This window comes from Epinephelus fuscoguttatus, linkage group LG8, assembly GCF_011397635.1.
Source record: "Epinephelus fuscoguttatus linkage group LG8, E.fuscoguttatus.final_Chr_v1".
Classification (NCBI taxonomy): Eukaryota; Metazoa; Chordata; class Actinopteri; order Perciformes; family Serranidae; genus Epinephelus; species Epinephelus fuscoguttatus.
The window spans coordinates 29512031-29526502 of NC_064759.1; the positions used below are offsets into that span (position 1 = coordinate 29512031).

Below are 14472 nucleotides of genomic sequence, written 5' to 3' on the forward strand. Positions count from 1 at the left end.
CACAGATGCCTTGAAACTTAAATTATTCAACTTTTTTCAACTCATTTTCAGTTATAAAATTGAAAAAGAATATGGGGGATCAAAATATAAGAATATTTATTAAACAGGGAAAATATTACAAGTACAGGAAGCACTGGTTAATTTATTTCCTCTTTGAGCAGACATGTCTGACAGAGGAAAGTCATCCAGTCTTCTCCATAGGAGTGTGGACACAGCATGTAATTGCAAGTTTTCCAAGGGTTATTCTGTCATCAGATGTCAAATATGGTCTGAAAATTCTTCTAAGACATTTGAGTCTTGAAAAGTATGGAATTTTGAAATGTTTAGGAACGCTGTATTGTGGAGGCTTATAGCTGCGTGACTGCTTCAGTTTGTTTTTAAATGATGGGTAGGGATCCAAAGCTACTCTTCTTTGGTTACTTCCTGTGTGAAAAATGGGTTTGTTGTTTGGATTCAGAGTTTTTAATTTAGATCTGTGACTGAAAATGTGACTATATCACAAAACAACTTGTTTACTGTTTGAGCACCATATTATTAGATATATATTCATAATGCTCTTTTTGTGTGCCGACTGTGTTAAGGGAGTGGAGCCCTTGTGTTTGTCACATGTTCTGTTACCATATGAACACGACTATTGTAATGTCACAGATTCTAATCAATTTATGTATGTGAAGTATGATTTGTCCTCTGTAAGTGCTATGCCATTGAGTTATGGTACAAATGTGTAGCCTAGTAAGGAGATGTGTACTCACTGGGCCTGTAGAGCTGTGATAATGAACACACACTTATCTGTAAAGGCAATCTGTGTTGTGATTGATAAACAGAATATATGTTTGAAAGCCATTTTTCAATTAAACAGTTTAAGACTAGATCGGGAGTCAAGGACTTGGGTTTTGGGATTGTGCATGGCTCGCCATGGTTGGAGTTTGAAAAGTAACACGTCACAGTATTGATTTGCATGGGACACCTTTTGTTTGGCTTTAACTGAGGCATGTGCCTGTGGTCAAACTGAGGCAGAAGTTTTAGAAGTATGTGTGAGGATGTTTACTGGTGTGTTTGTAATGCAAGCATATACGTGTGTAAACATATGAGAGTACAATACAGTGTGTGTATACGTGCACTTGTCTGTGCATGTGTGTGTGTGTGTGTGCTGATTGTGGCTGGAGCTGGCATGACTAAGCTGTTGCTGGGAAGGAGCTGGGAGGACAGCCCTGTGAGTCATCACCACATCTCCTGGAACTGACTGTTCTCTCCACACCATTAGGACCAGGCCCAAAACTGACAGGCCTAGTACACACACACACACGCACACACACATAGAAAGGAATATTGCAGCACAATGCATGCCCAAATTTATGCACACACTCAGACACCTGGTATTACAAACAAGGTCACTCACTGTTAAAGTCATTTTAAAGAATCCTCTGTTGAGTTCCCAGTGCTGTGCATGCTGGCTGAGCTGCTGAAAACCAAACAAATGGTACATTGATTTTAATTCTCTTGGCCTAGAGTTCAATGGGATCAGTAACAGACTAAATAAGTTCTCCAAAACCCACAGGACTGACCAGAGCATGACTGTACTAAAGAGATGAGAGGGCATGAAGCAATACTATCTTTCACTGGAACCTAAAACAGTACTGTAAAAATCTAATTAAAAGGGTTTGTTTACAGTAAGTCCACCCACACATCATTTAAGCTGTTTTATCAAGCCACAAGTGGTTGTGCTCTGGGCTTGTGTTTGTATATTTGGCTTGTGTTTTCTGGTTTGTGTGTGTGTGTGGTGTCAGATTGAATGTTGAAACTAACATAAATACTTCCTCTGTTTTTCTCCCCTCTTCTTCCATCCCTCGCCCTTCTTGCTCGATTGCATGCTTCTTTTCAAACAAGTGTCCTAATGATTTTTAAAGCTGTTTTTTCTCAGTGTTTTCCTCAGGTATCAAAAGTCTTCTAAGGTCTGTGGATTTGAGAAAAAGAAATTAGGCCTAAAAGTTTTTTGAAGTTAATAAGTTAATGCACGACATGAGTTTAAAAAAAACCTAATGCCTCTATTATGTCTAATTTCGACAAATGTAATTTTCTACTTCAATGCAAGCCCATTCTCAGTCCCTTAGTTTCGCCATACACAACCTTAGACCATTGGAAAGCCTTTGATTTGCATGTGGAGTTGTACTAAAGCACAGTAGGAACACTCAAACTGATGTAAAGATTTATCTCAATCCTCTCCCAGCTTGGCTCCATTCTATGCAAAGCTCCACAGCTAGTTGCCAGAAACCAGAAACTGCAACACCCGAGGAGGAGACTGTGTCCTTGGGCAGCAGCAGTGGTAGCAGCAGCCTGCCTGACCAGGGTTACGCTGCCTCTGAAGGCATGGCAGAGGGCGAGGACTCAGGAATGGTCAGCTCTCCATCTGACACCCAACCCACATCCCCAGATGGGAGTTTGTCCCTGGATGGAAGTAATGGAGGCGGAGCAGAGAGAACGCTGGGACCAGTGCGGGACAATTCCAGTGACAGCGATGAGGGATGTGCCACCTGGGGATCAAGACACAGGTAGAGAGGAAGTCATAGAAAGACAAGGCATGGAAGTAGGGGTTGACAACAGTAAAGGAGGAAAGTAGAATAAAAGTGACAAGCATACACTGTATATCTATATTTACCTAATATGAGATATTTGGCCATTAAAATGATGGAAAGTCTCATTAAAGCTGGTGAGGCACATTCCGACATCTGTATTGGCCTCAAGAGAATACCAATGACTCACAGAGTCTACCTTACTCATTCATCTATATTTGTCTTCATGCTTCCCAGTATTTGTTTTCTGCAGACTCCTACTCATCTTCCGCCTCAAAGCTTTACCATTGATGTCACCTTTTATTTTTGAAACCATTTCAATAGATGATGGTTTCCTGGCAGGCAAGAAAATACGTGTGTCAGTCACCTTGCTGTCACCTGCATGATAAATATTACTTAGATTCTTGCATTTGCTTATCAAGTTTAGTTTCACACCTGTTCTTTCACCTGCATAGTGAACCACCTCTGTTTGAGCTGACTATAGAAGTCTTTCTGCAGTTTTTAACTGTTCCAGCGGTAATAGCCAAGAGCAGTTCCCGCCATGTGTTATATCTGAGCAATAGTCAAGCTGGCACCCTCAATATTTAGTGCCGGGATTTTATAGTTATAGTTTATAGTTCTGGGCCCTTATTCAAAGACTTTTGTGGAAAATGAATGCTGCCCCAGATCACTTTTCGCCTTTTAAGTTGTTGTGAAATGTGTATGGTAATGTGCCCAGACCAGGGATCCTGGATCGATGCTGTTACTCAACAAAAACTTTATAAATCCAGAGCCTGCTGCTGCTGGCTTCTCAGTATTGCAGGAAAGCAGTATAACCCTGTTTTCTCAGAATTGTAGAGGAGAAGCCCAATCCAACTTTCTAAGAAGACAAATTCTATTTGGTTTGGCCTTCTTGTTGCAATTTGTTATGGCTAATATGCCAGTAAGTCATGAGAATGAAGAAAGTGAAGGAAGTTTAAATTTTGGTAATAATATATTTACAGCTACGTGTATTGAAGCCAGTTGGATCCAATAAAAATGAAATTCAACTTTGAACAAGCACAAAATATTTAAAGACTAACATTTATTTTCTTTCTTCTACTACTGAACTGAATTAAACCTTCTGGTTCTGGGGCAGATTAGTAACGGGAAGGGTGCCGGATGTAGCAAATAGTATCAAATAAGCTGTTCATAACAGCTGTTAGGTGGTGACTGGATGACTGTTATAAGAATTATGGAGTCATGGGGAGTGCTGTATTATGGCTGTTCCTACACACCAATCTATTTTTTGCATTACAAATGTCATGAGACTGTGTGTGTGTGTGTGTGTGTGTGTGTGTGTGTGTGTGTGTGTGTGTGTGTGTGTGTGTGTTTTCACATGATGTTTTGACACACGTTTTTTATGTACCATCCTCAGGCATGATGACATTAGCCTACAGGCAAAGTCAGGCAGGTTAAAAGACAGCTATGAAGATGACCCAGAGCTCACAGCCCAGCTCCATCAGACTTTGGCAGACTTTGAAGCTGACCTTGCAGGTGAGGGACCGTGGCATAGGTCACAGTCAATTGTCAAATACCTGAAATAATCCTATAAATAGGCAGTTTGATGTTCAATAGGTTTGAAACACTTAACTTGAGCACATTGTCCACAAGTGACTATTTCAAACTCAGTAAGTTTTGACAAGTAATAGCCATAGTAACCTTCTTAAAACTGTGATGTGTTCAAAGTATTGTGTATTAACTCTTAATATGTTCCACTTCCAGATCACATAGATATAGTCTCAGTGAAGGAGACAACCTATACCATGTCCACAGACAGTAATGATGTGCCGGTGTCTGTAGTGGACATGGATGTGCCAGTCACAGCCATAGATGAAGTACTGGAGGAATATGAGCGACACACTGTAGAACATGAGACAAAGTCAGTGACCAGGACTGAGTCAGCTGGCAGCAAAGGTACGATCAATAAAATGCCTCCATCCAGTCCATTTTACAGAAGCTAAGACTTTTGATGATGTTGTTGACATTTGTGCCTTTGCAGTCTATTGGTTCAGGCTCAGTCGTATCAATATAATACACTTACAAAAACAGTTATGTATTTTAGTTATATTTTAAATTGACTTTTTCCTACCTCATCTTACCACAGGTCCAGGCTTTTGTGGCCAGTCCAGTTTGGAGCCACAGAACAAAAACAACAATGCTTGTACAGCTGCTGACAGTAATAAAAGCAGCAGTACAAAGACTAAGTCTCAGCCTGAGCAGCATAGGATGTCGCAGGAAAACAAGTCTATAAGTGATAAAAAGGATAACAAGATGCTAGAGACAAAAATCAAAGGAAAGAGTGTCACTGATACCGACAGTGTGAAAGAGGATAAACAAAAAACAACATCAGCAGTGAAATCTAATGTTGACATGCAGAAACGCAGCAAGAGCACTGAGATCAAACCTGATCCTGTAAAAAGTAACACTCAGTCTTTTCAAGAGAAGAAGTCTGTTCTTCCACCAACCAGTCAAAGATCTGTGTCTTCGGAAAGAGATGAAGAGTTGCACAGAGTTTACCAGAATAACTCCAGCCAGAATGCTTCACATGGTAAAATCACTTGTAACGTCACATCACGCTTCGGTATGAAAACTTTCACTGTGGTCCCTCCCAAACCTTCTGTCGCTCATGCTGCTACGGAAGAACCAGCTGTCAAATTAACTATCGGTGCCATTAAGATTGATGATCAAGGAAACATGGTGAAAGGGGGTATCTCCCAGAACAAAATTGGTGGTTCATCAGAGCCTGGAGTTAAATCCAGTGAGGGGTCTCCTCTTCTTGGAAAGGCCAAAGCTTTTTGGAGCTCAAATGAGAGACAAGAAAGTTCTGTGCCCCAAAGCAAAGATCTCATTGATAAGGCTAAAGAGAGCGCAGATGGCCTGAAAAGTACTCACACTGCAATCTCAATAACTGCTTTGAAGATCAGTGACACTGAGGACCTGAGAACGACACAACCTTCCTTTTATAAACATGCAGAGAGAGCCCAGCCTAAAGAGATGGTCAAAGAAGAAGTTAAAGAACCAGCGAAAGTCATCAACGTTGCAAAAGAAGAGCGGGTGGAGGTAGAGAGCAAAATTTCCGTGTCCAAAAACATTCAACAGCCAAGTAATAAACCTGCCCTTCCTCCTCCTATTCTTCCAGACCTGAAAAGAGACCTGTCCTTCCTCAAACCATCCAGGCGAACCTCAAGCCAATACGTGGCGTCTGCCATCAATAAATATGCCCCAAAGACCTCAGCTAAACCCAGCTCCATCCCTAATGTGCATGACTCCCCTGCTTCGTTCGGTTTCCAGAGATCAGGTCGGTCCATAAAAGTGAATCCACACCAATCTTCCCTGTCATCTTTGTCAGATAATAAGGAGAATGACTCTGCTTCTAAATCCAACCCGCCTGGTCCTAAGAGGTCTATGAGCTTCCCAGAGTATGTCTCGGATATCCAGAGAAATTTTGGAGAAGCGAGACCGGACAGGGGAGGATTTGGAAGTTGTGCTGGATCCACCAAAGGAAGCTCTAATACACTGGAAACAGAGACAGCCAAGATTAAGCACATTCACTCAAATGGTCCCACCCAAAAAAATGCAATCGCCAATAATGACAGCGATCATATTCAACATATTCGGCTCAGAAGCCCCAGCCCTGTACAAAGCAATCCTCTACAGTCATCTGCCAAACCACCCACAGCCCCCAAGACTGTATCCCAAGGGCTGACAAGTGTGAGTAAAATCTGTATAGCAAATGTTTTGTGTTATAAGTCTCTCAAAACAGAATTTTTACAGCAGTGTTTTTACTGTAAATTACAGTGTACTTAATACTCCACATCTTGTCTTCAGAACCCGAAGGAGGTGACCAAGGCAGCCACCCATGTAACACCTGATATAAAACCACAACCTTCTGTCACAGTGTCAGACAGTGGTGTCACCCCTGAGCCTCCGCCGGTGACACTGTTTGGGCCAGTTAAAAAGTTCAGACCAGTGATCTGCAGATCTGTTGAGAAAGACACATCTCTGCACAGCAACCTGATGGAGGCAATCCAGACAGGTGGAGGCAGGGACAGGCTCAAGAAGGTGAGATACACATAATACAGTACATGGATGGATGGATGGACTGATGTAAAGATGAGAGGGAGAGCAGCAAAACTGGAAAAATATACAGTACAGGCCAAAAGTTTGGACACACCTTCTCATTCAATGCGTTTTCTTTATTTTCATGACTATTTACATTGTAGATTCTCACTGAAGGCATCAAAACTATGAATGAACACATGTGGAGTTATGTACTTAACAAAAAAAGGTGAAATAACTGAAAACATGTTTTATATTCTAGTTTCTTCATAATAGCCACCCTTTGCTCTGATTACTGCTTTGCACACTCTTGGCATTCTCTCCATGAGCTTCAAGAGGTAGTCACCTGAAATGGTTTCCACTTCACAGGTATGCCTTATCAGGGTTAATTAGTGGAATTTCTTGCTTTATCAATGGGGTTGGGACCATCAGTTGTGTTGTGCAGAAGTCAGGTTAATACACAGCCGACAGCCCTATTGGACAACTGTTAAAATTCATATTATGGCAAGAACCAATCAGCTAACTAAAGAAAAACGAGTGGCCATCATTACTTTAAGAAATGAAGGTCAGTCAGTCCGGAAAATTGCAAAAACTTTAAATGTGTCCCCAAGTGGAGTCGCAAAAACCATCAAGCGCTACAACGAAACTGGCACACATGAGGACCGAGCCAGGAAAGGAAGACCAAGAGTCACCTCTGCTTCTGAGGATAAGTTCATCCGAGTCACCAGCCTCAGAAATCGCAAGTTAACAGCAGCTCAGATCAGAGAGCAGATGAATGCCACACAGAGTTCTAGCAGCAGACCCATCTCTAGAACAACTGTTAAGAGGAGACTGCGCGAATCAGGCCTTCATGGTCAAATAGCTGCTAGGAAACCACTGCTAAGGAGAGGCAACAAGCAGAAGAGATTTGTTTGGGCCAAGAAACACAAGGAATGGACATTAGACCAGTGGAAATCTGGGCTTTGGTCTGATGAGTCCAAATTCGAGATCTTTGGTTTCAACTGCCGTGTCTTTGTGAGACGCAGAAAAGGTGAACGGATGGATTCCACATGCCTGGTTCCCACTGTGAAGCATGGAGGAGGAGGTGTGATGGTGTGGGGGTGTTTTGCTAGTGACACTGTTGGGGATTTATTCAAAATTGAAGGCACACTGAACCAGCATGGCTACTACAGCATCCTGCAGCGACATGCCATCCCATCCGGTTTGTGTTTAGTTGGACGATCATTTATTTTTCAACAGGACAATGACCCCAAACACACTTCCAGGCTGTGTAAGGGCTATTTGACCAAGAAGGAGAGTGATGGAGTGCTGCGGCAGATGACCTGGCCTCCACAGTCACCGGACCTGAACCCAATCGAGATGGTTTGGGGTGAGCTGGACCGCAGAGTGAAGGCAAAGGGGCCAACAAGTGCTAAACACCTGTGGGAACTCCTTCAAGACTGTTGGAAAACCATTTCAGGTGACTACCTCTTGAAGCTCATCGAGAGAATGCCAAGAGTGTGCAAAGCAGTAATCAGAGCAAAGGGTGGCTATTTTGAAGAAACTAGAATATAAAACATGTTTTCAGCTATTTCACCTTTTTTTGTTAAGTACATAACTCCACATGTGTTCATTCATAGATTTGATGCCTTCAGTGAGAATCTACAATGTAAATAGTCATGAAAATAAATGGATGGATTGGACTGATGAAAGATGAGTCCAAAGCAGCAAAACTGTACTGTATATAAATATAGGTTGGCATTTATCCCACTACAGGAAATAGAAATACACTATATTCTTAATTCTGCAATTACAGCTAAGTGTCACTGACGTTGTTGACTGGACAGCGAGAACGGTTTATTGATTTTCCCCTTTCTATTTCATTATTAGATAACCACTCCTGGTCCCAGCACCATGAAGAAAGCATCTTATGTTGAGGAAGAGAATGAGAGATCTGCTCTTCTGGCTGCCATTAGAGCCCAGAGCAGCTGCGGAAGGCTGAGGAAGGTAAAATACTCTTTGAACTACAGTACTCATGCAATATCACCCCATGCCTGTCAGTGTCAAGGGATGGGGGTGGGAGATAAAGGAAGATTAACACAACTCTAAAAAAATCACAGGATGATTCATTTTTGTTTGAACAAAGAGTATACGATCTGCTTTGACCCTGATTCATTCAGTCATGGACACATTCAAGAATGACTTCTTGAACGTCTAGTACACATGCTTAGCAAAGCTAGTTCATTTTACACAGAGATTCATGGTCCCCAGAAAATGAATCCTAATCCCAGACATGAAAACTTCACTTGGACTCAGTGATGTACTGATTAGATTCTGGTGGTCAAAGGTCAAGGTCACTGTGACCTTGCATCTGTCTCATTCTCATGAATGCAATATCTCAAGAAAGCCATGAGGGAATTTCTTTAAACTTGGAACAAACGTCTATTTTGAGTCAAGGGTGAACTGATTTGAATTTTGTGGTCAAAGTTCAAGGTCACTGTGACATTGTGTCTGTCTTATTCTGGTAAACTTAATATCTCAAGAAGGCCTTGAGAGAGTTCACTCAAATTTTGGCACAAACGTCCACTTGGACTCAAGAATGTACCGATTTGGTGGTCGAAGGTTAAAGGTCAAGGCCACTGTGACCTCACAAAACATGTTTTTGACCATGACTCAACAATTCTTCCATCAACTGTGACAAAATTTCAAACAAATGTCCAACAGGAAATAATAATAAAGCGATGACATCTTATATCCAAAAGGTCAAAGGTCAGCTTCACTGTGACATCATAATTTTCTGCAAAAACACTTTTCTGGCCATCATTTTTAACAACATAACTTAGAGGGCGAGACATTTGGTCAGAATTGGTGACACTAATCTCGGGTGCCCACCTTGAAATGATTGTAAAGATCCTTTGTGCAGCCCGGGGAAGATGAAGTATCCATGTTTTCATGGACATGGGTGTAAACTGTAAGTGCAACTTAACTGGTTCATGGAGGCATACAATCGCAAGGTGGTAATTCTAGTTTATAGTGCCATAATGTGGTTGAAATTTTTGGTTTAGTGAGAATTGTCTTGACAACTATTGGATGGATTGCCATAAAAATTTGGTTGAGATATGCAAAATCCCCAGAAGATGAATCCTTGTTGGCAACCCCTTGACAATTAACATTCTCATTACCGAATGTTAGCATGCTAACATGCTAAACTAAGATGCTGACATGACATAAACATACTTTCTCAACATCAGCATGTAAGACTGGTCATTGTTAGCATGTAGTCATGCATTTAGTACAGCCTTACAGAGCTGCTAGTGTGGCTGTATACTCTTTCTTGTTGAACATAAAAGAGAAGAAACACGTGTGCTTACTGCAGTTACACTTAGCATAAGAAGTAGGGCATAAGAAATAGGTTTAATAGGATATGTGAAATCTAAACTGTTAGCATTCTTAGTTAGCAGCTCACACAGCAATGCATGAACCAAGTTATGCAAGCATGGGTGTCTTTTTCCATCCCTCTGTGTGGACTGTGAGCTGTGGTTTGCTGTCATGTAAGAGCCCATGTGGAATGAAAGGGGCAGAAAACGTGCTGCTGGAGCTGAAACATCTGCGGTTCTATTCTGGAGGTTCCTTACCAGAAGTGGAATCTCTGGAATGCTGCATGACTAAATCTGACTAAAAAACTTCTCAAAAAGTGGATAAATAAAGAGAACTAGATAACTCTGCACAATGGAGTTACAAAAATACATAAGATAAAATCAGACAAATGTGAAGCACATAAACTGCAGAAAAAGTAGACCAGAAAGTAATTTGTTTAGAGTCAAGAGTACATCTGTATGTGTTAGAGGCTGACATTTGGTCAGAGCAGCTAACTTCCTGCCTGTGTTCATATGTCTAGAGTTACTATTGTTTCTCTTCTTTGTGTTCTACAGACCAAATCTGAGGCTGCTGATGAGCTTGAGAAGTTCAGGAAGGTGTCTTTGGGGGAGGAGAAAGGTGCAGGCCCTCCCTCCTCTCCCTCTCCCTCTTTGACTTGCACTTCACCTCCTGTCTTTACTCAACAACCACCACCACCACCACCACAGCCACCAGCACCCACGATTGCACCTCCACCTCCTCCCCCTGCCTTGCCCCAGGGAAAGCCTAGCGCTGTGGCATATCCAAGTGCTAACACCCCCGTGAACCCTGCCTTGGCCAGGGAGGCTATGCTGGAGGCCATTCGCTCTGGATCTGCTGCTGAGAGGCTAAAAAAGGTACGAACACAGAAAAACACAGCTTCTCTTGACACCACGGAGTGAAAGTTGTTGAAGAACTCTCCGACATCCTTTATCTACTTTGCATTTTCAGTTCTACACTTGCTTCATAAAAAAAACACTGTAGGATACAGAGTTACACTTAAATATTACAAACATCCCGTTGGATCAAATTACATCAGAGTAGGCAGAATCTGTACTCAACAGTACATTCTGGTTACCACATTCTGAGTAGTGTTGATGTCACATGTCACATGTTGCCTACATGTAAATAGTCTGTGTGGAGAGCAGAAGTGGTGGAACATGTTGGCCGAAATGCAGTCTCTCATCTCATTGGCTATCATCTGACAACGATTTAGCTTTTACTAGCTTTTTTCAAACTCTACATTTTACATCCTTTGTAGATATCTTTTTATAGAGATTAGTCAAAATGTTGTCTGGACCTGTTTTAAGCTGCTATTCAAACTGTAAACAAACAGCACAAGGAACAGGAAGTCTAGGCTTGGATATTTGCTGGCTACACCGGGCTTTCCAAAATATTGGCTGCTGCCCCCAGATGTTTTATTGTTGTCATACGATAGCTGATGGGTTCTGAAATTGTATCAGAGGCTACTGGCTTTTAAATATTTATCTTTCTCATCAGTTCTGTCTGCAGAAAAGGGAAAAATACATAACTGGTGAAGAAATAAAAAAATGAAACAAAGGCAGCCTATGCAATTTCAAATTTAGCATTAGCAGAGTAAGTGATGCATATCTTAATGATTTTGTTTATTTATTCATTTTTTGTCTTGGTACACAAGACGGCATAATTTCACCCAGAGAGACTCTTATCAAAGAACAGACGGAGGGAGAAAAAAATGTCACAGACAGGAAAATACATAGAGACAGAAGAGATAGAAGCACAAAGCCACAGCCAGCAACAGGGAAAAAAACATAAGATTTGAACCAGTGTCCTCTTTCGTCTCACATCTTTGGTCTGGTTTCTCACATCTTGCATTGTTGGAAGAAATCATTGGCACAACAAAGCTCTCCTGTGGTGCAGCAGCCGGGAAACTGGAAATAAATTGCAGATTGTAACGCGTTCACGGATTCATCTGACAGCCATACTGTACTGCTGTGTGAATATTTTCATGAAGATAAAGTTCAATTTCAGTTCAGCAGCTGTGTAGAATTTGAGTTGTCAGAAACATTTTTGTATTATTATTTGTCATTTTAGTCAGACAGGACTGGCAAAGAATGAGTTATGTTTTGAGGTAGAAAATTAACTAATAAAATCAGTGTAGTTTAGGTATTTTTTCTGTATCTAGTAACAGTTAGACACCACAGATGCAGATATATTCTTTCCAGCTTGCCATGAACTATTACCCCTGTCATTACCAAAAGGGAGAATTACAAACATGACATGTTGTGTCTCTTTTAACTAGGTCGCTGTGCCCACAAAGACAGTCCAAGTGAATGGCAGACTGGGAACAATCCAAGCAACCTCCTCAACACTCCCTCAGCAGTAGGAGGGGAAGCCTACATGACAGCACCGAGGAATACATTTATTATCTTTATCATTAATTAATTTCTTTTTTTTTGCCATTGTGCTTTTGCAGCAGACATTTGGAGAACTGGATTGAGTCACATTTTGAGTGAATGCTATCTGAAAGTTTTGGGGAACTTAATCTGATGTGTGACACAAATTCGGAAGAAGAAAATGCGTATAAAGAATGATTTCTACATGCCATTTAGATAAACAATAAGGGGAATGTGGCTCTCTTAGTAGCCAAAAACCCTTCTTATAAAGGTGTGACAGGTGAAAGGTTTGCAGTTAACTCCACTCATAATATCAGATCTAGCTCCTAACAACAACTTGCTGGAAAAGGTTTATGTGCATCTATATAACATATTCCATTCCTAAACATATCTTGCCATCTGTACTTGAATTCAGTAGTTTTAACTGGAATGTTGTACAAAAAGTGTGCCAATGAAAGCAAGTTTAAATGGTTTATGCTTTTCTGATCAGATTTTTTTTTTTTTTTTACCACAGGTAAGTTATGGATGCCTTATACTGTTGCTCGGTCAGTGTTATGTATATGATGTATAAATTCTATACGGGGTGCAATAAGTTGGATCTGATAATGTTTCCAGATTTACTACTACTTAATATTTGCTTAACAAATTAAGATAACTAAAAACATAAGAAAATAATAGATAGATTGTTTGATTTTGTGTGTGTGTGTGTAAAAGTGTATTTTAATCCAGAGCTGGTCCATAATGCCAACTTCCACAGTTCTTGGGTCTGAGGAGAAGTAAGATGTCAGTGACTGACTCGTGCCTTTCAGCTCAGTATACTCCTGTTTTAGCTTCTAACCTTTATTTGTGCTGCTAAAATCTAAAGACATTGTCGCACATGGTCGGTGCCCTGCAGAAACTTGTACAGTAGCAATATGACGGACTGTGCCTTTGATGTTCGATAGAGAAATTAAGTTGAACCTTACCTTTCCTTGACATTTCAACATTTTTGAAGCACTGTTATTGAAGTATATCAATAGTGGATGTTGTGAGCAAAGAGATTAGTTAACTAATCAGCAAGTCACTACCAGTATGTAATGGCAGTCATAAGAAAGCAGTGGGAAAGCAGCAATTAAGGTTATCAATGGTCTTGGTTTAGGCAAGTGTCATTGCATTCCATTGTGCTCCACTGTAGGTGAAGTTTACAGTGTGGTTTAAAAGGGAGAATGGACCATTAAATGGTGTCATCATGGATAAAGGAGGGTGTCCATGCTGAATAATCTGTAGAATGAAGAAAAACCTAGAGCATACTATCAGGTGTAAATGATAAATCTGAGTAAAGGGAGTTCTAGTTTTATATAGATTTATTTTAATTCATGCTCAGTTAAAACTGTTTTTACTGTTGTATGTTTTACCTTAAGAGCGTTTGTTTTTTTCTCTCTGAATAGAAGAGATTATTTCATTTCTGCTAGATGGCTTCATCTACACGCAGTAGCCTAAAGCACATTGTAGAGTTGTATATTTTGTAAAGTACAGAGAGATCATTGCCGTGAAAGATTTGATTTAAGAGAGCTATTTCACTGATAGTGTGAACATTTTATAAGCTATTGCTTTTTAAGGTTTAAGTGCACATTGGGTTTTTTTTTGTTTTTTTGGGGGGAAAGGTTGCACAGTTATTTTTGTCTACCCTAATTTTTGATTCAATAAATAATTTTGCAATCAACTGGCTGCTTGTGTTTTAACACTGTTTAATAATGAGAATTTCCTTTTTTTGTCCCCTCTTACGTAGCAGTTAGATTGGACAGATGGTAGTATGAACCTTGCTTTGGAAAGCATCGCTCTGTGCCATTCCCAGCACTGTGGTCATCCTGCTGTCCTCATGAAATATATCGTAACCTCTCTCTGTCTCTCTTTTGCCACACCACAGATGAGCTACTATTCCAGGCAGTAGCTCATGACCCTGACTCATCACTGTGGTCACACGAAATGACTCTCACAGAACTTGAAGCTAACCTGCATTCCTGAATCCTGAAACACTAGTCATTGTGCGCCTCCACGTCCACCCGGAATCAACTGAATGATGCAGATATCCA

The 14472-nt window shown here is 40.8% G+C and overlaps 1 protein-coding gene across 6 annotated transcripts in view; it reads left to right on the forward strand.

The window, feature by feature from the left end:
* Window positions 1–14084, forward strand: part of cobl (cordon-bleu WH2 repeat protein) — a 73697-nt gene extending 59613 nt beyond the window's left edge. For all 6 annotated transcript variants that reach the window (XM_049583053.1, XM_049583057.1, XM_049583055.1 and 3 more), the window contains 8 exons: window positions 2228–2549; window positions 3967–4085; window positions 4314–4505; window positions 4696–6302; window positions 6420–6653; window positions 8520–8636; window positions 10562–10882; window positions 12307–14084. In XM_049583053.1, the coding sequence (XP_049439010.1) occupies window positions 2228–2549; window positions 3967–4085; window positions 4314–4505; window positions 4696–6302; window positions 6420–6653; window positions 8520–8636; window positions 10562–10882; window positions 12307–12390 (2996 nt within the window). In that variant the 3' untranslated portion in view covers window positions 12391–14084. The remainder of the gene's footprint in view (window positions 1–2227; window positions 2550–3966; window positions 4086–4313; window positions 4506–4695; window positions 6303–6419; window positions 6654–8519; window positions 8637–10561; window positions 10883–12306) is intronic.
* The last annotated feature ends 388 nt before the right edge of the window (window positions 14085–14472 follow it).